This window comes from Micromys minutus, assembly GCF_963924665.1.
Source record: "Micromys minutus genome assembly, chromosome: 24".
Taxonomy (NCBI): Eukaryota; Metazoa; Chordata; class Mammalia; order Rodentia; family Muridae; genus Micromys; species Micromys minutus.
The window spans coordinates 18,662,253-18,689,827 of record NC_137959.1 but is presented as its reverse complement, the minus strand read 5'-3'; the positions used below and the strand labels follow the sequence as shown (position 1 = coordinate 18,689,827).

At 42.2% G+C, this 27,575-nt stretch overlaps 1 protein-coding gene across 1 annotated transcript; it reads left to right on the top strand.

Annotated features, from left to right (window-relative positions):
* The first annotated feature begins 58 nt into the window (after positions 1-58).
* PSME3IP1 (proteasome activator subunit 3 interacting protein 1) lies at positions 59-27,575 on the top strand. The gene is made up of 9 exons (XM_080936591.1): positions 59-716; positions 4,736-4,793; positions 12,373-12,466; positions 12,894-13,031; positions 13,708-13,806; positions 14,358-14,480; positions 17,041-17,170; positions 20,950-21,014; positions 26,659-27,575. Exons 4-9 carry the CDS (start codon positions 12,905-12,907, stop codon positions 26,877-26,879), a joined length of 765 nt encoding a protein of 254 aa, XP_080792717.1. The 5' UTR covers positions 59-716; positions 4,736-4,793; positions 12,373-12,466; positions 12,894-12,904; the 3' UTR covers positions 26,880-27,575.

Sequence of the window (27,575 nt, the reverse complement as noted above, 5' to 3'; positions counted from 1 at the left end):
GGAGGGAGAGAGCTGTTGATTGGACTATATCGCCGGAAGCGGGGTGGAAATGTGTTGTGGCTGTAAGGAACAGGAAGCCCCGAAGGGTCAAAAGGAATACAAAAGCAAAGTCTGTTTGCTTCCTTTAAGCCGTTGTTCTTTCTTGGTTTCTTTTCTATTTTTTTAAGAGCGTGTGGCCTTGGCGGCGACGGTTTGCGTTAGGCGCCGCGGAGGTGAGGGAGGCTCGCCTCCCGCGCTCTGGTAGGTGAGTGCGGCCTGGGTCCACGCCGAGAGGCGAAACCAGGCTTCTCGGCCGAGGAGAGGGTGAACTACAGTCAGAGTTAGGATTAGGGCCCAGGCTTGTCTTCAGTCCGCGACCCTTGCTCGTGCCCGGTGTCCTGAGTGGCCCGGCTTGGGAGTTTGCGGTGCCCACCCCGAACGGAGCCACGGGAGTCTGCGGGACGGCGTGTCGGTCGTAGTGGCGGGAGGTTCCGACACTTTCTCACGCGCCAGAACTGCCGGGCCGCTTGTCTTCTTTCAGCACTTTTCTGTTAGCTGGAGCCATCAGGCCTAAAGTGAGCTGCTGCCTCTGTTCCCCGAGAACAGCTCCTCGCTCCATAGAAAACGTGGAATGCCCGATTGAGAATCGTTGAATCCCGGAGCGTAATCGCAGGATGGGTACATAACAAATTTCCCAGTTTCAGTGCCTCGCTCATTTTCTTCTGATAGGAAACAAGGTGGTGTACCTATTTTATTAGAACACGACCGGTAGTTGAAATGTCTTATTTGAGAGTTGGTGCCCTTGGAATGCCAATCCACGCAGAGGGAAAGGGAGAACTATTGTTCGTGGAAGTGCTTCTTGTAGGAACACAAGATCTGTGGCCCTTGGTTTTAAAATGCAAACTTTTTGCTGTACCCTTCAGGTAGATTAAGTCTAGAGTGGAACCCACAAAGAACCTGGTTAGGATTTACAGCGACTTCTAGCATGTCAACCTGTCAGGCAAGTTTCGTTGGTTGAGTTTATTATTTATCGATGTGTCTCCAGAGACATCATAAAATGTTTTGGAAGAGCTCAGTGTAGTGGCTTGTACCTGTAATCCTAGCACCACAGATTACAGGGTAATCTGGGTGGGGGTGGGGGGGTGTCAGCTCCATAGTAAGACTGCCAGAAAACAAAGTAGAATAAACAAGCAAAATGGTTTGGACGGTTCTGCTTCTGAAATATTTGAAAGGAATCTGAAGAGCTTTCTAGGACAGAAGGAGCTGAGTTGAAATAAAGGCAGCTCCTGTGTTTCATTTGGGGCCTAAGATGAGCTACGAATAATGTGTAAGGGTCTGAAAGTCTTAGGGCCCAATTATCTTTGAAGTTGAAGTCTTAATGCTTTTAAGAGGAAACTCTTTCTGATTTTTAAAAAAGGAAAAATTTACCTGGTTTCATCCTTCATTGTCACCATCGTTTGCTTAGAAGCCATCTTCAGCTTCAGACTTTGAAAACCACCCATATTCTGACGATGAAGTAGTCATTTAGCAGCCCGATTCAACTGCACGCTTGGATATAGTGTAATATGCCTTTAGGGCAGCATGATTAATCAGTTTGAGCTAATCAGTTTTGACTTGCCTTTGCTCTTGAACAGGAGCAGTTTCCCTCTGGAAGTGCTTTTGAGTGTTTCACCTTTGCTTTGCCGTTTCAGTTGTGGTGCTTCAAACCTCCAGTTGTTTCCTGTCAGTTGTCTTGGTATTTGACTTTTTTGATTGTTGTTTTCAGACAGTCTCTTGCGGCCAGTCCGTCCTTGGGTTTGATGTGTAGGGAAAAATAACCTTAAGCTTCTGTTCTGTTCTCTCTCAGGTGTTCAAATTGCAGGTGTGTGCTACATTTGGCAATATTAATTAGCCTTTTGACTAGTTGAGATAGTGGTTTATTCTGGAAAGTTCTAGTCACTGATATATTGATACATTTGACTGTCTTTCACACACATTCACTCTATCTTCAGTTGTTTTTGCTTGCTTTTTTTTTTTTTTTTTTTTTAAGGCAGGATCTTGCTGTGCAGCCCAAGGTAGCCTAGAACTCAAGATATTTCTGGCTCTGCCTCTTTCCAGACTGGGCAGTTTCTCTTAGTTCTCTTCTGTTCCTACTCATAAACAGTCATCTTTTTCTTTTTCTTTTGTGAGCTCTCCTGGAACTGGCTATATAAACCTGGCTGTACTAGAACTCATAGAGATCCACCTGCCTCTGCCTCCCCATGAATAAAGGTGTGTGTCACCATGTCCCCTCTTACACACTGACATCTTTTTTCAGTTTCCTTTTTTTTCTCTTCCAACTTTATTTTTAAAAAAGAGGGATACATATACAGATTTTTAAAGGCATTTTGGCATGACACTATATGAATATTTTTGTCAGTACTTAATTCCTTTAGAGGTTTGAGCATGCATTGAAATCCCACTGGTTACCATAAGCATGAAGTACATGTAGGACAGAATGTAACATGGAAACAGTTTTCTTGGTGAGTATAGATTAAGCATAATGATCTTTGAATACCAAAAATTACCACAAGGCTATATTCTTAGCTCTTGGATTATTAATGATTTAAGGTCCAGGTGTACCACACTCTGAGAGGGTGCTATACATTTTTTTTTCCTAAGAAGGACTGAGGCTTTCATTTTTTGGCCTTTGTTTTTCTTGAGCTTCATATGGCCTGTGAGTAAACACTGACTTCTTAAATTCAATTATTGCAGGTCTTAGTTCCTGAGGTTTTTTATCACTTTAAAAAGGTTTCATATTTTTTGCTGTTAATTTTGAGGCTTGATTTTTATTTTAAACATCGTAAGTATATTTGTTGTGTGATCCATGTATTTAATTCCCATAGATCTGTTTTTCTTGTCAATTATTCCCACTGTTTTCTTTCTTATCTCCCTACCCTTCCGAGGTTTAATTTTTGGGTACCAGTTTATGAAAGGGAGGGAAGGGTTGTGAGCACACCCTGTGGGCTGCTTTTGGTTTTTCTGTTGCCTCATCACTGCTAGAGTGAATTGTTCACATCAGAGAAGTCCTCAGGATGAAATAATCTGCTTGAATCATGGGCTTAAGTTCTGGTTGTCACCTTCTAGGTTTTATCCAAAGTCTTTACTATCTTTTTGGCTTTTTGGTTTAACAATATTATTTAGTTTCTTTTGTATGTAATGCCTTTGATATGTGTATGTACATATTTGTGTTGTGTACATGCAGATTTATATGCACTATTACATATTGTATTAGAGGACAACTTAAGTTATTGGACCTACCTTTTTTTCACTTTAAGATTTATTTTAGATTTGTGTGTGTGTGTGTGTGTGTGTGTGTGTGTGTGTGTGTGTGTGTGTATACATATGCATGTGATGTGTGTACGGGTGCATGAGGAAGCCATAAGAGGACACCAAATCCCTAGAGTTACAGGCAGTTGTGTCCCTGTATTGTGCCTGGAACTGAACTTATCCTCTGGAAATGTAGCAAGCACTCTTAGACTGCTGAGCCGCCTCTCCTTGTTTGAAACAGTCTTTAGTTGTTTACTGCTGCATGTGTCTGGCTAGCTGACCCACAGTTTCTGGGCTTTCCTGTCGTCTGCCTTCCCTCTCAGAAGGAACACTGGCAAGAATTTTATCCACTGAGCCATCTTTCAGCTATTATTATATTATTATTGTTATTATTACTGATACTATTACTATTTCTACTACTACTACCACCACCACTACATTTCTAGCTGTCTAAGCATAGCAGTAGAGGACAGGTTTCAATATTTAGTTCATTTTCTCCAGAGGCAAAGCCTCTCACCCCTTGATTCTAATACTGGAATGTGAAATTTGTGATTTTTCTCTACTCTTGAGTGAAAGATGATATTTCTATATAACATTGCTAGTATTTTCACAATTTAGTGTCACAGAAACTATAAGAATTAGGCTTCTCTGGTGCCATAGTCTAGTCTTCCTAAAAGAACTTAGTACTTAAGCTGGGCTTGGTGGTGCACACCTTTAATTCTAGCAGTCTGATGGCAAAGGCAGGTGGATCTCTGAGTTTGAGGCCAGCTTGGTCTACAGAGTGAGTTTTAGGATAGCCAGGCCTGTCAAGAGACCTGTCTTGAAAAATCAAGCAAAAAAGTGGTGTGTGTTTATGTCTTAAAGCTTATCTTCAACTCCTCCTGTAGCGATAACTGTGTCCTACTTTTCCTAAATTGCTTGTGTGCCACATCATCACATTACTGCATTGACTGTATGTCCCTATTTGGTGCCTAGGTAGCACTGTGTCTTGAGAAGGTTTGCCTTTAAAACACCAACACACACACACACACACACACACACACACACACACACACACACACACACCAAAAAACTGGCTTGGGTGGGAGTGGTGAGCCTCTATTCATAGGTAATGGGTCTCTGAGTTTGAAGTCAGCCAGGTCTATATTTCAAATTCCAGTCAGCCAAGGTTACATAATGAGACTCTCTCAAAAATCCAAAACAAAACATAAAACAACTTTTAAAAGCTGTCTTGGTTAACTTTGCTACTAGCATCATATGGCTTAATTCCTTTTCAGTTTGATTGTACTGCTGAGCCATGTAAAGATGGGTGTTCAGAAGATGGGCTAGGATTTGGTGTGTGGGTTGGGTCTAAAAACAAATTATATGGCAAATAGTTTAGAATCAAAACTATTCTTGAATATTTCTCAGAGAGGCACCATGTTGAATACTAATGCTGAAATTTTTAATTTTTCTTGTGTCTTCCCAGTTTTGAGGGGCTGACAACCAGAAGGTCCTGCTGTTTTTTTTTCTTCCCTGAGTTTCAGGTAAAGACGTTGCTTTGCGCTCTCTTGTCACAGCACATAGCAAAATACAACTAAATCAGACTCACACACATTGAGGGGACTGTGTCTGTTCTGAGAGGGAAAGTGTGCAGTAGAGAGCTGAGCACCAGCTAAAGGAGTGGAGGTATAAGTTAGTGTTCCTATTCCTTTAGTATAAGAAGAGATTACCACCATGTGCTGTGGAGAGATTTTGTGTGAGTATGTGAACGTGTGTGTGTAAACACATAAAATACTTAACATATAATTTTATGTTTCTTTGATGCCTCAAATTTATTACAAACTATTCTTTATAATATAAACCTTAACTATAGATTAAGATGCTTATGTTGTGATCTCATTAATTTATTAGATCTCTTTTGCTTCTAGAGTATAAGCTGCAGAGTTAAAAGATTAATGTTACTTTTCTTACAGATTGCTTTATCCAGTAGTAAGTATCAACAGAGTTCTTTCTTTGTTAAGTAATTGTCATTCTCTAAAGAAGTTTTATGACATAGGAAAAGTTGACTTGATCTAAATTAATATTGCTTGGTAGCAGTGTCTTCTGGCCAGAAAGTAGTCTTTTGGGAGGTTTAATTGGACTAGCAAATCTCTCTCTCTCTCTCTCTCTCTCTTCTCTCTCTCTCTCTCTCTCTCTCTCTCTCTCTCTCTCTGTGTGTGTGTGTGTGTGTGTGTGTGTGTGTGAGTGACTCATGCAGGGTGGGCCGTACATGCTGCACCTTTATACTTGTCTATCCATGAATTCGAAGGGCACAAGAGGGTACTGGGTTACATCTGTTACTCTTGTCTATACCTTTGAGGCAGAGTCAGTCCCTCCCCACCACCTCTCACTTTTCCTCCTTCTGAACCTGGAACTTAGGTTTTTGCAGATTGTTGCAAGCCAGCAATTCACAGCTAACCTCTCAGAGCTTGGGTTGCAGAAGTGTGCCTGACTTGTGGCTTATTACTTGAAAACTGGGATCCAGACTGTGGTCCTCAAGACTGCACAGTCCCTTCTAGTTGAAGTACAGGAAGACTTACATATTAGGGTGAAAATATTGGAAATCAGTCAACTGACAAAAGAAAATGGGTTGGCTTATTTTTGCTACCCTAAATAAAGCTTATAACACAGAAATCTGATTCCTTGAGTGTATTTCTGCATGTCGGGTCTAATTTTAGAAGGGGATGGTGGCCAGCCGAATGTAAACTTATTCTGCCATCACAAAATTCTACTCCCTAGGAAAACAGATCTCATTAATTTGCATCACGGCACTAGTTACTTGGACTAAGTTTTCAGTTCTAGGATAATGATTACTTTAAAGTTGTGCACTTTTAGAACTTGTAGAATATGCTATAAGACACCACCTGTTTTGTCTCCCAGCCAGGAAAGGAAATACTGACTCCAGTAGAAACAACAGTACTGCAGTGTGTAACAAGTTACCCTGCTTGAAGCACAAGATCTTTGTTTTTTTGACTGTTAAACAAATTTGTAAGCCATGGCTTTTTGGAGACAAGTTTTACTGTATAATAAACCAGGTTGGCCTTAAACTTTTCAGTCCTTGAAATTTGTTTAAGTTTAAACAGAGTGATTTTTTGTTTTCTACAAAATCCATATTGAAGAACTTTGAATGTTTCTTTTTTAAAAACAAAAATGTTGACTGAATATGTAGTTCAGCATTAGCGTACTTGCCTAGCTTGTGAGTTACTCTAGGTTTGACTATCAGTACTGGGGGGGAAGAGTATTTGTTTTTTCTAGCTGAACTCACTTTTCAGTTCCCTTGAAAAACAAAAGCTGGGCAAGGAAAGAAAAGCTGACCTTAGTCTGTTTGTCTGTCTGTCTGTCTATCTGTCTGTCTCTTTTCCACCCTTCACAAAGACTGACTGTAGCCTTGCGTATACTAGAATTCATCATGCAGACAGGGCTAACCTAGAACTCAGAGAGATCCTTCTGCCTCTGCCTCTTGAGTGCATGCTGGCACTGAAGGTGTGCACCACCATGCCTGGTTTGTTTCATCTTCCTAGAATTGAACACAGGAAGGACAAAATAAACCTTCTACTATAAATCCTTTGCAGTCCTGTGTTGATCTTGATAGTTAGAGCTCCCTAATCCCTGGGCTTTTTGTGTACTTGTATTTTATCTTTGCTTATCATAGCAAACAAAAGGGGAAAGTACAAACTTTTGAAAGTTTGGGTAAGCAATAGGAACTAAAGTCATTGTAATCTAAATCTGTAGCTCAGAAAAGGGTCTGTGCATTGTGGGTATGGGCCACTTCCATTCTGCATAATAAATGGCTACTGTGGACTCTGAAGATAAAGGTCTACTTCCCTATGGAAGTTTTAAAAAAAAAAAAACCTTTTAATGTTGTCAATTAAGTGTGTGTGTGTGTGTGTGTGTTGGGGAGGGTGAGTGCAAGGTGCAGGTGCTACTGCCCACATTTAGAGGTCAGAGGAAGGCTTCAGGAGTTGGTTCTCTTCTCACCAGAGTTCCAAGAATCTAGCTGAGGCTTCTAGGCTCTCACAGCAAATTCTTTTATGTACTGCCCCATCTCCTGGAGGCCCAGAGCAAGCTGCTTCCATTGTCAACCTTCCTAATGCTGTGGGCCTCTAATATCTCATGCAGTGGTGACCCCCAACAATAAAAGTATTTTTTTGTTGCTACTTCATTTCTAATTTTGATACTGTTATGAATTGTAACATTAGTATTTTTGAATATATAGGTTTGTTAAATGGGGTCACAACCCACAGGTTGACAACCACTGAGTTAAAGAAAGCCAGCAAGAATTAGATTTTTGAAAGATGGTTTCATTTGTGTAACAAAGAAAGTTGTCTCAACTTCTGTTTTTCCTGTTGCCCAAACTTAACTGATGTTTGAACAAGAATTCCTTGAGACACTGAAACTGCAGTAAATCCCTGTAATGGCCATTGTTGTCTAATTTAACATTGGACAGTATTTGGTAGTATTCATTGAATATACTTTTTTCCTGCTCAGATTCTTTAGCTCTTCCTAGTGGTTAGTTTATTTAGTAAATATTTATTATACACTTGACATAATGCTCCACACTATGCTGATAGGCAGTGTAGGTAAAGAGCTGTTGGAACATTCAGCAGTGGTAAAGCATAGTTAATGGGTGCTGTGTACAGTTTCAAATATATGTAACAGGAACACAGGAAAGAAATATTCAGCCGCTACACTAGAAGGACATGGGAAACTTCTTAGAGGTGGGGATCTGAGTTTGAGCAGAGAAGTTTACATGAGGTTTGAAAATGAAGCAAGGCAGAGGCAAAAGAGCCTGCAGAGAGGCAGACCAAGTTGTGAGATGTGCAGTGTGGCTTTCCAGTACCACGTGGAGGGATTGTTGTAAATTAGATTAGGAAGATAGGGGTGGTGAGGCAGTTGATGGGAATCACACAAATTAATATGGATTCTACTCTGACAGAAGCAACTTTCAACCACAAGGAAATGTTACACACAAGAGGTATTTGTGGCAGTGTCATTTAACAATTATATTTTTGTTCTAGTTTGTACTGGTGTGTGTGTGTGTGTGTGTGTGTGTGTGTGTGTGTGTGTGTGTGTTGTGTGTGTAGTGATGATGATTGATAGTGGCAATTTAAGTAAGAGAGTAACAGGTAGGTTTACCTTTAGAAAGACCATGAGATTGATAATGGGAAGAATGATTTGAATAGAGGCTAGAATAGAAATTACCTATGGAATACTTTTGAAGTATGCAAGATGGAGCCCAAAAAGGAATTAGAAAGGAAGGGGCCCACTTCCCACAAAAGAAGAGGGTAGGTTAAGCAAACCTCATTAAGAGGTAAAGACAGTAGAACTAGGCGGCAGGTAGAATATAAAAGTATAAAGAAGGAAAAGGAATCCAGGTACATGCCCAAGTCTTGAGCCTGGGAAAACGTCCATCCCTAAATGTGGCCTGCAGTATCTAATTCTGCCTGTATTGCTCACTTAGTGGTTTATTATATACCATATAATCTGGGTTAAGTACAAGAGTATTGACCTTATTTTGTGTACTTCATAAAGTCTAGCCCAGTGTTGGACAAATAGTAGAATTACTAACTTACATGTGGAGAGAATTATATATGTGTACATTAAAGTTTTGTATGTTTTCTAACTTCTCAGTTTTCCCACTTAAAGGGTCATAGTTGCTTATAACTGATTTCTTCCCAATCCTTGAGTGCACAGTTTCTTTTACCACTGTACCCTGCTCAGAGCTTAACATAGTTCTTTATGGTAATGGGAAGCCTTTCAAAGCATTCTAAAATGGTCAAATGCTTCGCATGCGTTGTCTTGTTTTCCACACAAAGACTTTATGTTGTATAAGGCTATTTTGGTCACCTTTGGTGAGTGTGAACTGGATAAGGACGTCAAGGCTCAGAAGAATTAAGTGACTAGCCCAGTGTCATACCAAGTCCTAATCCTGGCAGACCCAAATTTTGAACTTCAGACTCTTTATCATTGCCTGTGCCCACCTTAATAAGAAGAGCACAACAGAAGGCACTTGCTATATAGGTTGATTGAAATTGAGCAGTCTTATATTGGAAGATGAATAAGGTTAACTTGTAGTGTTATTTATCTTGTAACCAAATCATTCTATAGCTCAAGCTGGTGTCAGCCTCCCTAGTGCTGGGATTACAGGTGTGAGCTACCATACCCACCTGTATATATGGCTGTAGTTATTGACTAAAAGAAGATTGTAATTCTCCAAAGACCTGAATATTTTTTGGAGAAGAAATGTTCTGGATATTATACAGAATACTCAGAATTTGGCTATTCATCACTACTTTTTTAATAGTCAAAGGACAAGCTTGTAGGACTCCATTTTTCCTTCCACTATATGGATTCTGGGAATTAAACTCAGGTCATCAGGTTTGGCAGCATACATGGTTACTCTCTGAGGCATTTGCTGGCCTGTTTCTTTGAGGTCTCGGATATTCAATGGTGGCCTTGAACTCTTGATCCTCCTGTATCTGCTTCTCATGTGCTAGGATTACAGGCGTACTTGTGCCACCAAATCCAGGCAAGTTCCACTGCTTTAAAGCACATTTATCTCTATTTCGTAGGATTAAAATACTGGATGTTTTTCTTGGAAAAGCAGAAAGCTAAGAGTACAAGTTATCTTCCTATAATTAAAGCATTGTCATGTTGAAAGAGTCACATTTTGTCATCTCGAAATGTATGTGTGGAATTCATAGGAACAGGAATTTTTAGAGCAAGGATGGGGAGGGAACTGGCTACCTGGAAGGGAGCGCAGTGGCCCATCTTGAAGATCTAAAATAGGAATTGCTGATTCTGTGTGTGATGGATTCTGATGCCAGGTGGAAGCTCTGAGGACCTGTCCTGTTGTGAGTTGTTTACTAGGAAGTAGAAGTAGGGGGAGGAAAGGAGACAGTTGATATAGGGTGGGAAGGGACACTTACAGCAACCAGTAGACAGGGGAAAGCAACAAGGGTACAGCGTGACTCCCATTTCCCCAGTGCCTGCATAGTTCACATTCTCTGCTGGGGACATTCATAAGCTGTTGGCTCTTGCTTCCTAAGAAATTGCTCCAAAGAGCTTGAGGAATTTTGCAAAGTCACAGAGACAAGGTAATTCTGCCTTTGTCCTAAGTATCTGGTTGGAGGCATCATGACTTAGTTTTCTTTCTAGAGATTGTCACAATTTTAATTTTTCACATGCAACTAAACCTCAACAGTAAGGATTCAGGCAGAGATGATTTCTTCTGTTTTGAATGTTGGGGTTTAATGCCCTGGTTTCATTTTTTATCTTTACTAAACAAAAACATTACATTTTGGGCACTGGAATTTGATATAAAAAATATAGCTGAAATTGATGTGTCCTTGTTTTATCGTGTGTCTCTCCCCAGGCTGAGGAGTGAACCCAGAGCCTAGTACATTTAGCTACATCCCCAACTTGGTGGCTTAAATGAGCATGGTCTCTGTAGGCTTGGTCTCCAGTTGATAGAACTGTTTGGGAAGGATTAGGAGGTGAGGCCTAGTTGGAGGAGGTGTGTCACTGGAGGTGAGCTTTGAGGTTTAAAGCCCTTCTACATTCCCAGTTAGCTCCCTCTCCGCCTTGTGTTTATGGATGGAGATGTAAGATCTCTCAGCTACTGCCTCAGCACCATGCCTGCCTGCCTGCCTGCCTGCCTGCCTGCCTGCCTGCCTGCCTGCTGCCATGCTCCTCCCCTGATGGTAATGGGCTCTAACCCTCTAGAACCTGGAGCCCCAAATTAAAACCTTTCTTCTATCAGGTGCTGTGTTTTCACAGCAATAGAAAAGTAAGACACCATCCCTTGGTTTTTTGTTGTTGTCGTTTTGGAAATAAGGTCTTATTGTATGACACAGATTGGCCTCTAGCCCATTTTTCTGCCCTAACTTTCTGAGGACTGAGATTACAGGGATTGGTTATATATTCAGATAAGTCTTTGTTTTAACTGAGAGTATGTGGTTTCTGAGGAGGAGTATGATGAAGTGGGTAAAAAGTGGATACTTTGAGACAAGGTATCATCATATAGTGCAGGCTGGCCTTGAACTTGCTGTGTATTCTAGGTTCACCTTGTACTTATGATCCTCCTGCCTCATTCTTCATGAGCATTGGGATTATAGTCATGTGCCATCACACCTAGCTGAAAATATGAATTTTAGATGTCAGACTTGTACTTGATCCTTAAAGTCCACTGTTTGCTGCCTATATGCTTTGAGCACATGACTGAGCCTGGGTGTCAGCTTCATCTGTGACAAGTCTTTCTCATAGGCTGTGTATGCAGAGAAACTTGATAACATGCAAAAAGTGCATAACACATGTAAGGAGATTTAAATTGTTGGTTGCTTTTTGAGGCTGCAGATTTACTTTTTAAAATTTTATTCATTTTATGTGTATGGATATTTTTGCCTACATATATGTCTGTGGCATACATATGGTAATATGTCTGCACCAAAGCCTATAGAAGGTGTTTTATCCCCAGGGACTAGAATTATAGACAGTTTTAAGCTAAAAGGTAGAGACTGGGAATTGAACTAGAAGAGAAGTCAGAGCTCTTAATCACTGAGCCATCTCTTTAGTTCCAGACTTAGTTTCTAATAAACTATTATTTGGGTTGTCAAAGGTTATCTTAGAGTAAACATTGGGTTGTATTGTGTTTATGCCTCTTTGGTAAGTAGTAATATTTAGCGAACACAAAACATGTCTGAGTAGATGATTAACTGTAATTCTTCAGAAAAACATTTTAAAAGCCAGCAACCCAAGGTTTGCACATGCTAGGCAAGTACTGTAGCACTGAGCTACATCCCCAGCTCCAAAATGTTGATGTTTAAGAGGAATAAGACATTCCCATCTCTATTTCCTTCTGCTTCTCTGAGGAGTTGAATTAAAGCAGAAAGGAAGTTTGGTGTCTTCTATGCCAGGATATGCATTAAGGGCTTGGGGTTATAGGAATAAGGAAGGCTATTGCTTCACAGGAGGACAGGCAGGACAGATGGCAGCAGCTGCTTACTGTGGAGAGCACTGGGCCGAAGGTCAGCAAGGCCTGGCTTTTCCGCTTCCACTCTTTACACCGGTGGTTTGTTTTCCTAGGTCTGCCACCTCCCTCTTTACAGATTGGACTGGGCTGCTAACGCCTTGAGGACCTGAGAGTCTCCATTAGAATCTGCTTTGGAAATAAGAACAGGTAAATGGAGGCAGTGTTGTGCTTCTGAAATAGCAACTGGAAGAAGCTGCAGTGTCAAATATTACAGCTGTAAAGGGGGATGTGAGCTGAGAACAAGTGTGGAGCCCAGAAGGCCATTTGTCTAGAGTGCTGTGACAGGGAAACACCCTCAGTGTGACATGCTGTGGAACACCATGTCAGAGTGATCCTAGAATCTCTCTGTGACTGTGGATAGCGTGGACATGTGCTGCCTGATAAGCCAGGATAGTCTCCACGTCTCAAGTGCTGGAGCGTAGACCTGCACGATCAGCTCACACCCCGGATACATGGTGCTAGGGATTGAACCCAGGGCCTCGTGCGTGCTAGCATTATACCAACCAAGCTACATCTCCACCCTGCTCTTAAGAATTTTAATTGTAGTTCTTCTTTTAACTTTTTTTTTCTGTAGACTGTTCCATTATGGATGGAGGGGACGATGGTAACCTTGTCATCAAAAAGAGGTTTGTGTCTGAGGCAGAACTAGATGAGCGGCGCAAAAGGAGGCAAGAAGAATGGGAGAAAGTTCGGAAACCAGAAGACCCACAAGGTATATAGATAGATCTAGAGTTGGACATCATTCATTTAACCTATTTTATTTTAATAATTTGTTTATATATATATTAGTGTTTTGCCTGCATGTGTATCTGTGTGAGGATGTCAGATGCCCTGAAACCAGAGTTACAAAGTTGTGAGCTGCCATGTAGATGCAGGGAATTGAACCCAGATCCTCTAGAAGAGCAGCCAGTACCCTTAGTCACTGAACCGACTCTCCAGCCCCTCGTTTTATGCTTTAATCTTTACAAAACCCTGCTAAGAATGTGGTAGTTGTCCTTATTAGAGTTTAGGAACTAGGCTCACAGGGTGAAGTAAACTATGTGAATTCTCCACAGCAGAACCAGAACTCCATATTCACCCTCCTCCCCCACCACAGCGTCTTCCAGGAGATTCTGCTAGTTGCTTGCTAGTTAGAGGTAAAGGTTTTAACTGAGATGCTGCTAATAGGTTTGAACTGGCTGCTCATCCAGTTAGCAATGTGACATTAATAGTTGTCTTTGAAAACCGCTGGCCCTTTTCTGTCTGAAGTGCAAAGGGAAACTATAGACTTTGTGTTATTTTCACCCTCAGATGTATAGAGCCTTAACTATTTTTCCAACTCTTTGTGATTCCAAAATAATATGAAACAACCTAAATTCTGCGTCTCCTTTATCCCGTCTCCCTTTCAGAATGTCCGGAGGAGGCATATGACCCCCGGTCTCTGTACGAACGGCTGCAGGAACAGAAAGACAGGAAGCAGCAGGAGTATGAGGAGCAGTTCAGATTCAGTAAGCTTCAGAGGCTGACGTTTGAGGGGCTCACTGGGCCTTTTGATGTATACCTTGGCCTCATGAAACCATTTTTGATACTAGCAATAGAATGTCTTGATTATTCAGTCTCCAGGAGCTCAATTCAGTGGAAAAAAGACCATCTTCTGCCTTCCTTTTTACTTAGAGCCTAAGATACATTTGAATTCTGTGCTAATTTCTAATAAGGGGAGAAATGCTTTGACTTGATGTCATGCTATTTATTAAAAATTCATGGTGTTTAACAATTCTTTTTCTAATTGCCTGAAGAATCTGCTGCTTCATTAAAAAGGAAAAGGGCCAGCAGTATGGCTCATGAGTGCCAGTGCTTGTTGTATGAGCTGACAACCTGAGTTGATCCCCAGATCCCACAGTTGGAAGGAGAGAATTACTCCCAAGGGCTGTCCCTTAGCTTTAGTGTGTGTGCCCTGGTGCACGTGTACACAATACACAGAATAAACATGGGGAGGGAAAAGTCAAAGTAGACTGTTTGCCTCCGTCTCCTCAGTGCTCCTTGTTCACTTATTTCCTAGAAAACATGGTAAGAGGGTTAGATGAAGATGAGACCAACTTCCTTGATGAGGTTTCTCGGCAGCAGGAGCTGATAGAGAAGCAGCGACGAGAAGAAGAACTGGAGGAACTGAAGGAGTACAGAATATCCTTTGTGCTTGGAGAGAAATGACTCGTTTTCCTTCTACCTAGTCCTTACAGTTTGTAAGCACGGATGTCCCTGTGGCTCTGAGTGACTGGCTGTGACCAGTGGGGTGTGTTGCATGTGCATATTTATTGTAATCAGAATTCCAAGTTTTTCAGGATTAACCAGGCATAAATTCTCAGTCAGTAGTGAGGTATTCTTGCCTTGTAGGATTAGACTTAGATGGGCAATATAGCTTTGTAGCCACTCTTCCTGATGTTTACTCTACTCTAGCCTCTGGCTTTTAGGTTCCTTGCACATCATATAGATTCTATTGCAAGGCCTCAAATTCATGGTTTCCTCAACCTGAAATGTTCTTCCCTCAGATTTCCCAAGGCTAGCATTTCATGGTTAGGACTCAGCTCTGTATTGCTTTCCTTAAGCACTCTGTGTAGTTGTAGCTCCCGATTCCTGTACCATTACATCCTGTTTACCACCAAATGGTATTTCTTGGAGTGTTATCTGGGGATTTATACATTCTAAGCACATGCTCTACTACTAAGCTACCCAAGCCCCATAATTTTGTTTTAAATAGGGCACAGTTTCATTTGTTTGCTTTGGCTCATTTTATCTCTTTACTGCTAGAATGTAAAATAAGTTCTAAAACAACCAGAATGACTCATTTTCCCCCCAGTGCCTGGAATATAGTAAATTCTCAATAAATATATAAATAACTGAGTAGCCCACAGGAGCTATTGGTAGTTCATCCTAATTTTTACCCTTCTGCAAGGGAGCCTATTTGGATATTTCAAGGCTAGGCTCAGGGACGGAGGTCCACCTGCCTCTCCCTGAAGACACCAGGCTTTTTTACACTTTTCACATAAATTGTTTTATTTTAGGTTGGCAAACTAGCAAATAAGTATCTGCCAGAGGAACAGTCTAGAAAATAGTGCTATGACTGTAAAATGCCCTTTAGTTTTTAACTAAAGGATGAAAGAACCAGAAAGTGCTTCATCTAATAAAGTCTGAAATTTTTTAGATGTGTTTGTTTTAGAGAGAGGGGAGTTTTGATGTTAATAATAATAATAAAAGAATACTACGACTTGCTCCCTGCCAAAGGTTGGAACTTTTCTTTAAGAACTTGTATTAGTTGAGGAGCAGGTCCTAGCGTGCATGTGGAGGTGGGCCAAAGGACAGCTTATGGCGTGAACTCACTCACTCTGCCGTCTGGAGCCCAGGGACCACTCAGGTGTCAGGCCTGCAGCAGGTGCCTGTTCTCTACTTAGAAAAAAATGAAAAGTTAAATGTTTTCTTTTTTCATTCTGTGCCTTGTTAACAGAAATACATGCATGTTTTGGTATGCTCATTTTTTCCCCATTTTAGTATTCAATATTGAGTAGGTTTTTTCTTTTGTTCTTTCTTCCTTTTTTTGAGCTCTGTGCCTTAGTGACAGTTATAGGTAGAAACTTCAATGTGCTGATAACTTTGAAATTTTTTACTAGGAAATTTAAGTCTCTTGTTTCTCTCTCTCTCTCTCTCTCTCTCTCTCTCTCTCTCTCTCTCTCTCTCTCTCTTTCTTCATCTTTCTCCCTCCCTCCCTCCCTCTCCCTCTCTCTCTCTGTCTACACACACACACACACACACCCCTCCCTCAAACCCTGATGGACTGACTGGGTATAGACGTTGCCACCTAGCCTGGTGTGTGGTGAGGTGATGTTTCTCCATCTGCCAAAGGCTGCTTCGTGGATGTCTTGGGCACTAGATGTCACTGTTGTACAGCAAGGCACTGCTGTATTCTAACAACTTGCACCCTGTCATAAATTTACCTGCTTGGTAAGTTGTGGAAGGAACACATGCTGGAGGAGAGAAGAGCAGGAGTGAGCAGCCTTGTGAGCTGGTGATGACTGGTGTGACAAGTGCCCTGCTTAGGGATTCTGCCTTTTGTGGTCCTGGGGACTGAGCCTAGGACCTTACAAATGCTAGGTCACCTCCTACCCCTGAGCTATAGCCTAGCCTATTTTCTGCTTTTTATTGTGAGACAGGCTCTTTTAACTTTCCTAGGCTGGCTTGACCACTGTATAGCCCAGAGTAAAGCTAAACCCTCTAAAGTTGCTGGAATATAGGCCTGCACCAAACCAACAGGTCAGACCTGTCTGTCTGTCTTTCTTTGTGTCTCTGTTCCTGTGTGTCTGTCTCTGTCTCTCTCTCTGTCTGTGCACACACACACATGCACATGAAAATGTATGTGGAAAGTTAGAGGACAAAATAGTCTGTTCCCCCTTCTACCATGTATGTTTTGTGGATCGAGCTTAAGCATGTGGCAAGTGCTTTTACTCTCTGAGCCATCTTGGCAGCCACCTAACAAAGGTCTTAAGGAATATAAAGGAAATTGAGAAGGTTATATATGACTTTCTTAGAAATAGTCTCACCTTTCAAAGGTGAAATCAGGTTTTGAACAATGTTCTTATGACTGTTGGTGACATTCAGATGAGAACCTCAAGAATTTGTTGTCCTCTGGATTTTCTTTTGCTCTGTAGCATTTCTTCCTTTTGGTTAATCTGACCCTTAACCTGTAACTCACAGTAATCTCAACAAGGTTGGAATTTCTGCAGAAAATAAGGAAGTAGAGAAGAAGCTGGCTGTGAAACCCATAGAAACCAAGAACAAGTTCTCCCAGGCAAAGCTGTTGGCAGGAGCCGTGAAGCATAAGAGGTCAGCGAGAGTGCGCACATGGTGAAAATCTCCCTCTGGCCACATCGTCTGAAATGCCACTTGCAGTGCCGCCCAGAGCAAATAGTTTTTCAGCATGTTGCCGTGACAGTGCTCCGCAGTGTGCTAGCTTTTCTCTCTCCCCTGCTACATTTAGTCCCGGTAGCCTTTGACCCTAGCCTGCTTGGATCACTCATTGAGCTGACACACAGCTCCTTTTCAGTGAGCACCTGCTGGAGGTTAGATTTCCTCTAATGGTCTCACAAATTGCTCTCACCAGTTCCACGGAGCATCGTTTATTATGACCCGTTTTACAGATGGAAAGGCAGCTGGAGAGATGAAGAACTTTTGTCCATGGTTGTAAGTAATAAAGCAAGAATTCAGTGTTGAGCTTTTGTATCTCTAGGCAAACAAGGCAGCAAATGCTTCCGGATTGGTGAGGGGGTAACAGCATAGGGGAGGAGCACAGCTGCAAGTGTGCTTCCTGGAAGTTGGAGAAGGGCTTAAATGATGTTGGTGGGGTAGGGCACCGGGATTCTGATGGAAGGCAAGGGAGAAGACCATTCAGAGAACAGCTGTTACAGAGGCCTTGAGAGAATATGACAGCTGTGTCGAGTTAGAGACCTGGCTACTGCTGACTCTGATGTGGGGGGTAGCACTGCTGGAGATTCTGCTAAGTTCTTTGTCATGTTTACTCTTCCCTTTTCTAATCCTGAAATGGCACCAAAGTGATTGAACCAGCTTGACCAACTAGACCGTGGGCGAAATGATGTAAAGTGCAGTCTATTAGGAAAATCAATATGGCGTGTTGGCAGCCAGCCACATGTTTTGAATAGAGTGTATTGATGCAGTCCTGTGGTTTGGCACATCCTCTATCTGGTGCAGATGTTCCTAGGAACACTGAGCACATGTAAAATGTCATTGTGGTACAGCAGCATCAGGGGGAGGATTGGTGGCCTGAGAAGGGACCTTAACAAACCATGAATCTTTAAACACCCGACGTAAGCCTCCCAAAGTTTATTGGCTCTCAGGAATCAGACCTGGGCCAGTTCAATGGGCTCTCCACCTGGGCAGTTACCTCTTAGGTAGTCTTGCATTGCCAAGTGGGTATTTCAACAGTCTCCCTTGATTAGTTTTCACATCATATTTAGCAAAGATTCTGTTAGCTAATCTGGTGAGCTGTATAGAGTCTCTTGGGTTTTCAAAGTACATCACTTAATGTTGCTTTCAAAGCAGGGTGACACATTAGCCTCTTGGGGCAGGAGTTTCTGAGCTTCCTTACCTTGATTTATTGAAATAATATGAGAGTTTGTCAATAATGGAAACTCCTAGGCTTTGCACCAATTCTGGTTTAGTAAATGTAAAGTGTGGGAGTCCTCATTGTTAAAATTACGTGGACAATTTAGATTCCCTGTGAAAATCTGGAGACTCCCAGAGTATGTATGAAGCATCAAAACAAAATAACCTGTTTCATATCCTTTTCAAGTTTATTCTTGTTTTATTGTTACAAATTCCTGTGGGATACCCATGCTCATTCATTTTCAGTCTTTTCAGTTAGAGGCACTCAGTGCTGTTTACTTTCCGCTCTCATGGAGTACAGTTTTATATTTCCTACCATGTACTTAAGATCACCATTGTGATTTTTCTTCACCTCAGGAATAATATTAAAATATATTTTAAGTTTTCAGTATTGAGGTAACTTGTCCATACTCCGCCTGGTTCTAAAATGCACCCTACCCCCCCTCCATTACTAACACCTTATAATCCTAGCATCTTAGAGGCTATGAAATACAGTACTTAGCTTTTCCTTACTAATCCTAACTTAATTGTGTTGTGGTATTGTGGTTTGTAATATCATGATTTTTATTTTAAAGATGGAATCTCACTGTGTATCCCTGGCTGGCCTGGATCTTGCTATGTAGACCACACTGCTCTTCATACCTGCCTCTGCCTCCCAAGTGCTAATATCATGGGTATGCTCTGCCATGCCTGGCAATCCTGGTTCTTTGGCAGGGCTTTAGACTATGTCACTTGTTCTGGAGCTAATGTCCTAAGAGACTATGAGGAGAATCTGTTTTGGGTCTGACTCTCTCTGCCTGTGAATCGGGATGTAGCTCTCAGCTATTGCTGTAGTGCCATGAAGCTGCCATGCTCCCTCCCGTGATGATAATGGACTAAACCTCTGAACCTGTAAGCAAGGCCTCAGTTAAATGCTTTCTTTTAAGAGTTGCTTTGGTCATGGTGTCTCCACAACAAAAGAACAGTGGCTAAGACACCAGGGTTTTAGCTAATTCCAGATGTAGTTGACAACTGTTTCATGGTAGTATTGCCTTGATTCTCCCTCCCTCCCCTCCCCTCTCTTCTTTGTCTTTCAAGACAGGGTTTCTCTGTGTAGCCCTGGCTGTCAAGGAACTCCACTCTGTAGATGAGGCTGGCCTCAAACTCAGAGATCCACCTGCCTCTGCCTTTCAAGTGCTGGGATTAAAGGCATGCACCACTATGCCCAGCTGCCTTGATCCTTTTTTATCCATGCTTCCACTTATAATCTTTCTGGGTATTAAGGGTCTTTTGGGGGGGAAGTTATTTTTAAGTTTTAAGATAAATACCTTTAAATGACTGCTTTAAAATATATTTACTTAATCTAGTTTTTACTAGTTTGTGTAGTTTGTATTTAGATTTTAAAATATAATTTCTACCACTTTAATGCTGTTTTACTTTTGCTCTTTGTTTGTTTACTTATTTATTTATAGAGCAGGGTGTATGTATTCTAATCTGGTCTCAAACTCACTGTACAGCCAAAGATGACCTTGGATTTCTGATTCTTCTGCCCCATCTATATCCTAGGATTATTACAGGGTGTGTCCCCATGCCTGGTTAATGCTATTTTGGGGGATTGAACCCACAGCTTTCCCCAGGTATTGGCCACAGTTTTAATGACTGAACTACGTCCCCAGCGTCCCTTTTACTTAAAAAAAATTATACTCTTGCTTTTGGGGGAAAAAAATGAAAATTACCTTAAAATATGTTTTTTCTATTTTATATACTATTTTCTATTGTTTTAGTGATGGGTCTTGAAATTTAACAGACAGGTATACTCAGCAAAACTAAATAGCTATTTTAACGCCTTAAGAATCATGTAAACAGATGACCTCGGGCCAGGGCTGCAGTTCTGTGCTAGAGCACTTACCTGCTATTAAGAAACTGGGCACACTCTTCCCAGCACAGTCCCCTCCCACAAAAGGGACCTTTAGCTCTTGTGCTACATTTGCACTCTTCTGTGTACTACTGTGGCCACAGGACCTTATTGTGTTTCATGCCACAAATTAGACTCTGGCCCATATGTATGAGATACCTGTTTAGACTCACAGCACCGTCTTTTTCTTTGGTATAATGTTTTTCTCCATTGAAATGTATTCTTGAGATACTGTTTTAGTGAAAATCTTTTGGGTGTTTCTGGATGCCATCAAAAATATTTCCTTTAATAATTTATATTTTTGTCATTGTGAAATGTGCAAATACTTTTGAAATCCATCAGTTGAATGATAAAGAAGACAGAAAAGCAGTATGCATGCTGTGTCCTTGGGTTTGTTTAGAGGTTAAGTTCTCTCTCTAGCAGATGTTGTATTTGAGAAAAGGTTAGGAAGTGAAATGTAGACTTTTCATTTCAATCATCCCAGCTCCTTGAGACTTCCCAAGACTCTCATAAATGCTCTGGTGCCCGGATTCTCCTTGTTGATCGCTTAGATTCAACATAGCTCATATCACCGTGTTTTCTGTTACAGCTCAGAGAGTGGCAATAGTGTGAAAAGACTGAAACCAGACCCTGACCCAGATGACAAGGCTCAAGGTGGGTGTGGCCCCTTCATTGTACCCATGTGGAAGAGAACTGTAGAAAGAATGTATCTTATGTAAAGGGATGCATTATTTCTCTTTAAACAAGCCTGCCTTAACTTAATGCCAAACTCTTTTATACTTAGCAGGAATTTCTACCATGAATATGTGAGCTGCCCTACAAAAGTAGTGTGTTACAAACCAGTAGCGTTGATATTTAACAATTGAGTTCTCCCAGGAGTGCTTATAAACCCTGGTCAGATGATCTCTGTTCACAAAAGGTTTTTCTCTGTCTTGCCAAATGTCAAGTTTCTTGATTTCACCTCTGGCAAACAGAATGCCCAGCTCCTGCTGATGGTTGGATTGCTCTGAGCCTAATGGAATTCAGGAGTCTTATTTTCCTTGAAGGTGGTGACTTCTTATGTGGTGAAATCTGCCTCTGTATTAGGTAGCATGAAATTGTAAGTAAAGGGGAGTGCTCTTGGGCTGGAATGAGGAATTCGAGAGTTTGCTTTTAGTTCCACCTGTGGGATTGAGTATCTAATTCAACTCGATTGGTCATCTATAAAACAGGGCTTTCATTTATTTCTTTCTCTAACAAATAATGCATGCTTTTTAAATTGTTTCTCCTCAGTTCCAGAGATGGTAGATGTACCTTTAAAAAGCATCATCAGTGAAGAACTTCTTCACACACCCTCTTTCATTTCCACAGAGAAACACCATTGTGTATTCCATATGTGTCCGTCCAGACCTATTGTACACATGTAGAAGCAGTTTATGACATTCTAATGCCATCTTCCTGTCCCCGCATTCTTGTACAAGCTAGACAAGAAATACCTTCCTTTGCTAGAAGGAGAAGACCCTAGAAGAGACTGGCTCTCCTTGAACCTTGCTTCAGTCTTGGCCTCTGCAGGGGAAAGCTTCGCCTTGGTCCTCCTGAAGGAAGCCTTGATCCTAACAGAAATTTGGCTTCTCCACTGAAAACTAGTTTGAGCAGAGCCAGCAAACGTACAGGGTGGCCTGTGTGCTCTCTCCATCTGCCTGCATTCCAAGAACATTTCACTATTCATAATTTTCTGTGCTGAGTTGATATGACAATGTGGTCCGGCAAAGGCTGGAGTTGGCAGGAAATATCCCCCAAATGGTGAGCTCAGAGGGCAGCGCTTTGTTCTCTGAACCGTTAACTGCTTTTGGAATGGAATTTGTCAGAGTTGCAGTCTTTTCTCTCTTGAAACTTCCTAGATAATTGGAGGCTCTGGTCCTTTCACTTAAGCGATCCAGGGTCACAATGGCCCCGGTTCCTGTGGCAGCTCTGTACTCAGTGCCTTCCTCCCATAGGCTAGCTACAGCCCTCCTAAGCACTCTGAACTTGATTCTTTTATTCTTTGCTTCTGAAAGCAGTCTGTGTGGTGCATATTAACACAAACACTCAAGGAATAAATTATACAACTTCTTGTCATGTCTCAAATATTAAAACCATCAGATTTTTACCATTACTCCACCCTCCCCCAAATTAGCCATTTGCAAGGAAACTGTAAAACTACATTAACTCCCATCATAAATTCTGGCCTACTTTGAGCCTTACCCAGTGTATCCCCTGGTGGCAGTGGTGGTTGGGTGTCACCTCTCAAGGGTCCTCTGTGGAGTGGGTGCCCTGTCCCTTCAACAGGGGTTGAGGCTTCTGTGGTGTTCTTCCTTTATTGGAAGGATACTGTGGGGGTGAGAGAGAGGCAGGATGATTCTGCTCTGATGGAAATGGCCAGAATGCTCTTTGAATTTTTATATTTGCCCTTTTAAAAACAACATTTGACATATATTGATATTAAAACAATATATATGTATATTATATATATATATATAATTATTTAGAAAGGGGATGAAAAGATTATAGTTAAAAATCAAGTCTCCCCTGCTCACTAGCCAGCAGTTTCTTCCCAGGCCATACACTGCTATCAGTTTTTCATGTTTTTGGTTTTGTTTTGTTCAGGCTTTGTCATATATTTGCATGGGCATTTCCTGATTCTCCCCCAAATTACATCTATTGTCCTGCTTCTCAACTTTTTCATTTAGAGACCATTTGTTTCTAGTGAGGACACAGACTTGTTATTGTTTCCTTCCTTCTTCTTCATAGTCCTGATGATGGGACCCAGAGCCATGTGTATACTAGAGTAAAGCCCAAGATTCTTCATTCTTTGCCTCTTGGCTACTGTCCTAATTTGCTTCTCTGTTACTCTAACAAACCCCCAACAAAACCAACTTCGAGGAAGCAAAGGTTTATCTTACACTTGCAGTTCTAAGTCTGTTGCTATAGGAAGTCGGGGCAGGAACTCAGTAGGAACTATGGAGGAATGCTCCTTACTGGCTTGCTAGCTATGGCTGCTACACTTGCTTTCTTAGAGAACCCAGGACCACCTGCCCAAGGGTGGCAGTAACTACAGTGGGCTGGGTCCTCCCACATCTATCATTAAGAAAATGCTCCACAGATAGGTCAGTCTGATGAGGGCAATTCCTCAGGTGAGGTTTGTTCTCTCCGGTGATTTGGTTTGTGTCAAACTGACAGTCACCAGCACAGCTTCTGTAGAAAGCGCCCTTTTGCTGCTGTACACAGATCTCAGGAACATCACTGATATTGTGAAAAGTCCTTTCCTGCAGAGATGTAAACAACATTTGCCCCTTTCTTACAGGGCCTCAACAACAAACCAAAGTATGATTCTCCTAAAATTCACCCTGGAGAACTAGTGCTTATTGAGCATACCTACAGATCATGGGTGAGAGGTTACTGCAGGAGCATGGGAAATCCCAGAGCAGCCACACTGGGGGTGTTCACCCAGCATGGGTGATGGCTTGCTTTACTTAGCTGCTTAGATCTCCCCTCAGCCTTCCCCACTCTAATACCTTCCAAAATACCCCAACCTCTACCCTGGCACAATTAGGGCAGAATTATATATGGCTGGGAGGAATGCCTGGAGTCTCCTTATGGAACACAAGGATGAACACAGTCTTTCTGTTGAGAATTTGGATTGGTTTGTTGCACTGGGGCTTCTTCAGGGAAAACCTTGGCATAGTGCCTGAAAACCCTTCGCCTTTAGGAAAGGAGGTCCAGTGACTCTCCCCACCTTCACCTGCTTTGAGGGAAGTAAGCAGTCAGCAGGCCTGCTTGGGATGCTCTCTTGCAAGCACCCACAGCTTATCTGATGAAGGGAGTGGATATTTTGCTCCAAGGACCATGTTCTGCAATAGTTGGCGAAGTTTGGAGGTCATTGCTGAATTTTCTTGAGGCGTTCCTCACTCATTCCTTCCTAATATATTATTTCCATTCTTGTGTTTAGAACTTCTGTTTTACTGTTTGTGAATTGCTCATGTCATGTGTGTGGGTTTTTGTTTGTTTGTTTGTTTGTTTGTTTGAAGACAAAGTCTTATATATGCCAAGCTGGCCTCAAATTCACTATGTAGCCAAGGATAACCTTCAGCTTCGAATCTTCCTGCCTCTATTTCCCAAGTGTTGGGATTATAGGTATGCATTACTGTCTTGGTTAGGGTTACTACTGCTGTGATGAAATACCATAACAAAAAGTAAACAGGGAGACTTATACTTCCATATAATAGTCATCATCAAAAGCACTGAGGGCAGGAACTCAAGTAGGGCAGGAACCTGGAGCAGGAGTTGGTGCAGGGGCCATTGAGGGGTGATGCTTACTGGCTTGCTCAGCCTGCTTTCACAGAGAACCCAGGACCACCAGTTCAGGGGTAGGACCACTCACAATGGACTGGGCCCAATCACTAATAAAATCCACACTCTACTGCTAAATCTTATGGAGGGAGGCATTTTCTCAGTTAAGGTTTCTTTCAAATAACTCTAGCTTGTGTCAAGTTAACATAATACTGTCCAGCACAATTACCATGCCAAGTTTTATAGTGCTGAGGATCAAGTCCAGGACTTCATATGCTAGACAAAAACCTCTAGTATAACTGGCCTCCATCTCAGGGGGCCTCCTGCTACCATCATCACCACCACTGCCACAGATTCTCTCTCTTTTGTAGCCCTGGTTGGTGTTGAACTTGCAGCAGTCCTTCCTGTTCTAGCCTCCCTAGTTTTGGGACTATAGCTGTGCACTGCCATACTCTGCCCTCTGTATTTTGGTTTTCAGTGCAGGGGATTAAACCTAGAGCCCTAACCTACAAGGCAAGTGCCTACCATATCCCAGACCTCACAGCTTTTTTTATTTTATTTTATTTTTTTAACAGATTAGAAGAGCTCTTTATATCTTGCTAGCTTTGTGGTAATTGTTGCGAGCGTTCTTCATCACTGCCTACTTGGCCCTGTGACTGCTGTCTCCAGTCACTGCTCATTTTGCCTATTGAGAGTTGGAGCACACTTACCTCCAGCGGTTTCTCCCCCTGCTAGAGATAGAGAGGGGCAGACACCTTTAGTTGAAACCTGTGTCCTAGACAACTGGTGACTCTTAGCTTCTCAGTATAGCTCTGGATTCAGCGCCCCTTCTGCATTCTCTTGAGGTGTCTGCACAAGTGCGATTTGATTCACAGAAGGCAATCCCCAAAAGGGACATCCTTGTCAGCCTTAGTTTAGTGTCTTATATACCAGCCTGGTTGCTTACAACTTTTTTGACTCCCCTCATCAGTAAGCAAGGAGAACACCCACATATAAGTTTTTACAGTGATTAAATGAGGCTGGAAACATTCAGAGGGAAGAAAGAATGGAGTACCGTTCTCAGTTTAGGTTTGCTTGACCTTTTAAAGCAGTTTGGTTTTAAATTATGCATCTTTGTGTGTGTCTGGGTGTGTGCATGAACGCAGTGCCATGCAGGCCATCAGAAGGCTCGCAGGCCCTCCAAGCAGGAGTTAAAGATAGTTACAGGCTGTGAGCTAGCTGACACTAGTGCTGGGAACTGAACTCAGGTCCTCTTCAAGTGCACAGTATGTGTTTTTCATCTCTCAACCATCTCTTCAGACCTCTTCACTTTGCTCTTAATTGTCCAGTTCTGCATGCTGTCGATTAAGGCCTTTGCCTTTGGAGCAGCAGAATCACTTCATATCCTGAGAAGAAAAGTGCCTAGATACTTGGTGGCATTGTGTATAGTTTAAAAATGTTTCCTGCAGTGGGTATCAGCATAAAAGAACTAAAAAGTGAACTTGGTGAAATCCGTTTCGGAGGTGCTCCTCTCCCCGGGGTGGGAAAATTGTCTTAATAAAGAGCATAGCTGCATGGCTAACGTCTGCTAGTTGGTGTAGTGGTCTCTTGTCTGGCAGCACAGCCCTGTTAGTATCCTCACAGGTGGGCTCTTAATCTAACCTTCTGTTGAGGGCCACAGGAGTAGCTAAGGAAGACATCAGACCTGAGCCTCACTTGCTGTAGTACCACGATTTGTGAAGTTGGGAGTCAATCTATGGTAGGTGAATCTACAGGGTTTCCCCATCTCAGAGCAAGAGCATGGGGGCAGTCTTTCACATCCCAACTGTGTACTCTCTTCTCTGTCAGCTTCTTCGACTGTGACACAAAGATGTCCAGAGTCTCCTGAGGTTGCATAGAATTGTTCTGCAGCACTGGGGCTTTTTTATAGAAAGCTCCAGCATGTTCAGGATAGAGATGACCCTTCAGCATTAGGAAGGGCAATGGCTAACTTCCTGCCCTTCTTTTGCAGAGGCCCCATCCTGCATGTCTCTTGGAAGCTCTTCTCTGAGTGGAGCCCCTTCCATCCACTGCCCGTCTGCTGCTGTGTGCATTGGAATCCTTCCAGGCTTGGGTGCCTACTCTGGGAGCAGTGACTCGGAATCCAGTTCAGACAGTGAAGGCACCATCAATGCTACAGGGAAGATCGTCTCCTCCATCTTCCGAACCAACACCTTCCTTGAGGCACCCTAGCTCCTGACATTACCACTGGGAGCATCTCCTCAGAGGGTTAGATGCCAGTTATGCCTTGGCATTAACTCCCTCAAAAAACTTATTCACCTGCTTCCTGTGCATATGTGACATTTTAACCTAACTCAGAAATGTGTCACAGTCTACTTGTGGCTCAAACTCGACTTGATTTCTCTTTATACTCCACTGCAGATGACCAAACCTGTCCCGTTGATATGAGGAGTTGGGGTTCAGGCTAGTCTCAGAAATGTCACTGATGGTACAAGGACGGACACCAGCTGCTTTAGGGTTCAGTGTACCTTGTTGCTGTCTTGTTTATTTCCTCACCTAGCAGCACAGGAAGCAAGGGCAGACATTAGCTTCATATTCTATTGTAGATGAATGGGTTGCTTGGTTCTACCATGTCGTGTGTGGGCATAGAGAAAGGGGCGGACTATCTGGTGACAGGGAGCTCTTCCCTAGAACTAGTCCTTCCTAGGTATTGTGTGACTTAAGTAGAGATTGCAAGCCACACCCACAAGGCTGTGAGCCAACTACAGCCCTTGAGGTGACACTCTTCCATGTTCTCCCCCCCTCCATCCAGCCTGAGGAGGCAGGAGGAAGCTGATAATGAGGACATGTCCATCTTCTGCCCACCTTCTCTCCCTGAAAAAAAAATGTTTTGATTTTGTTTTTGAAATAAAAGATTTAGTTTAAGAT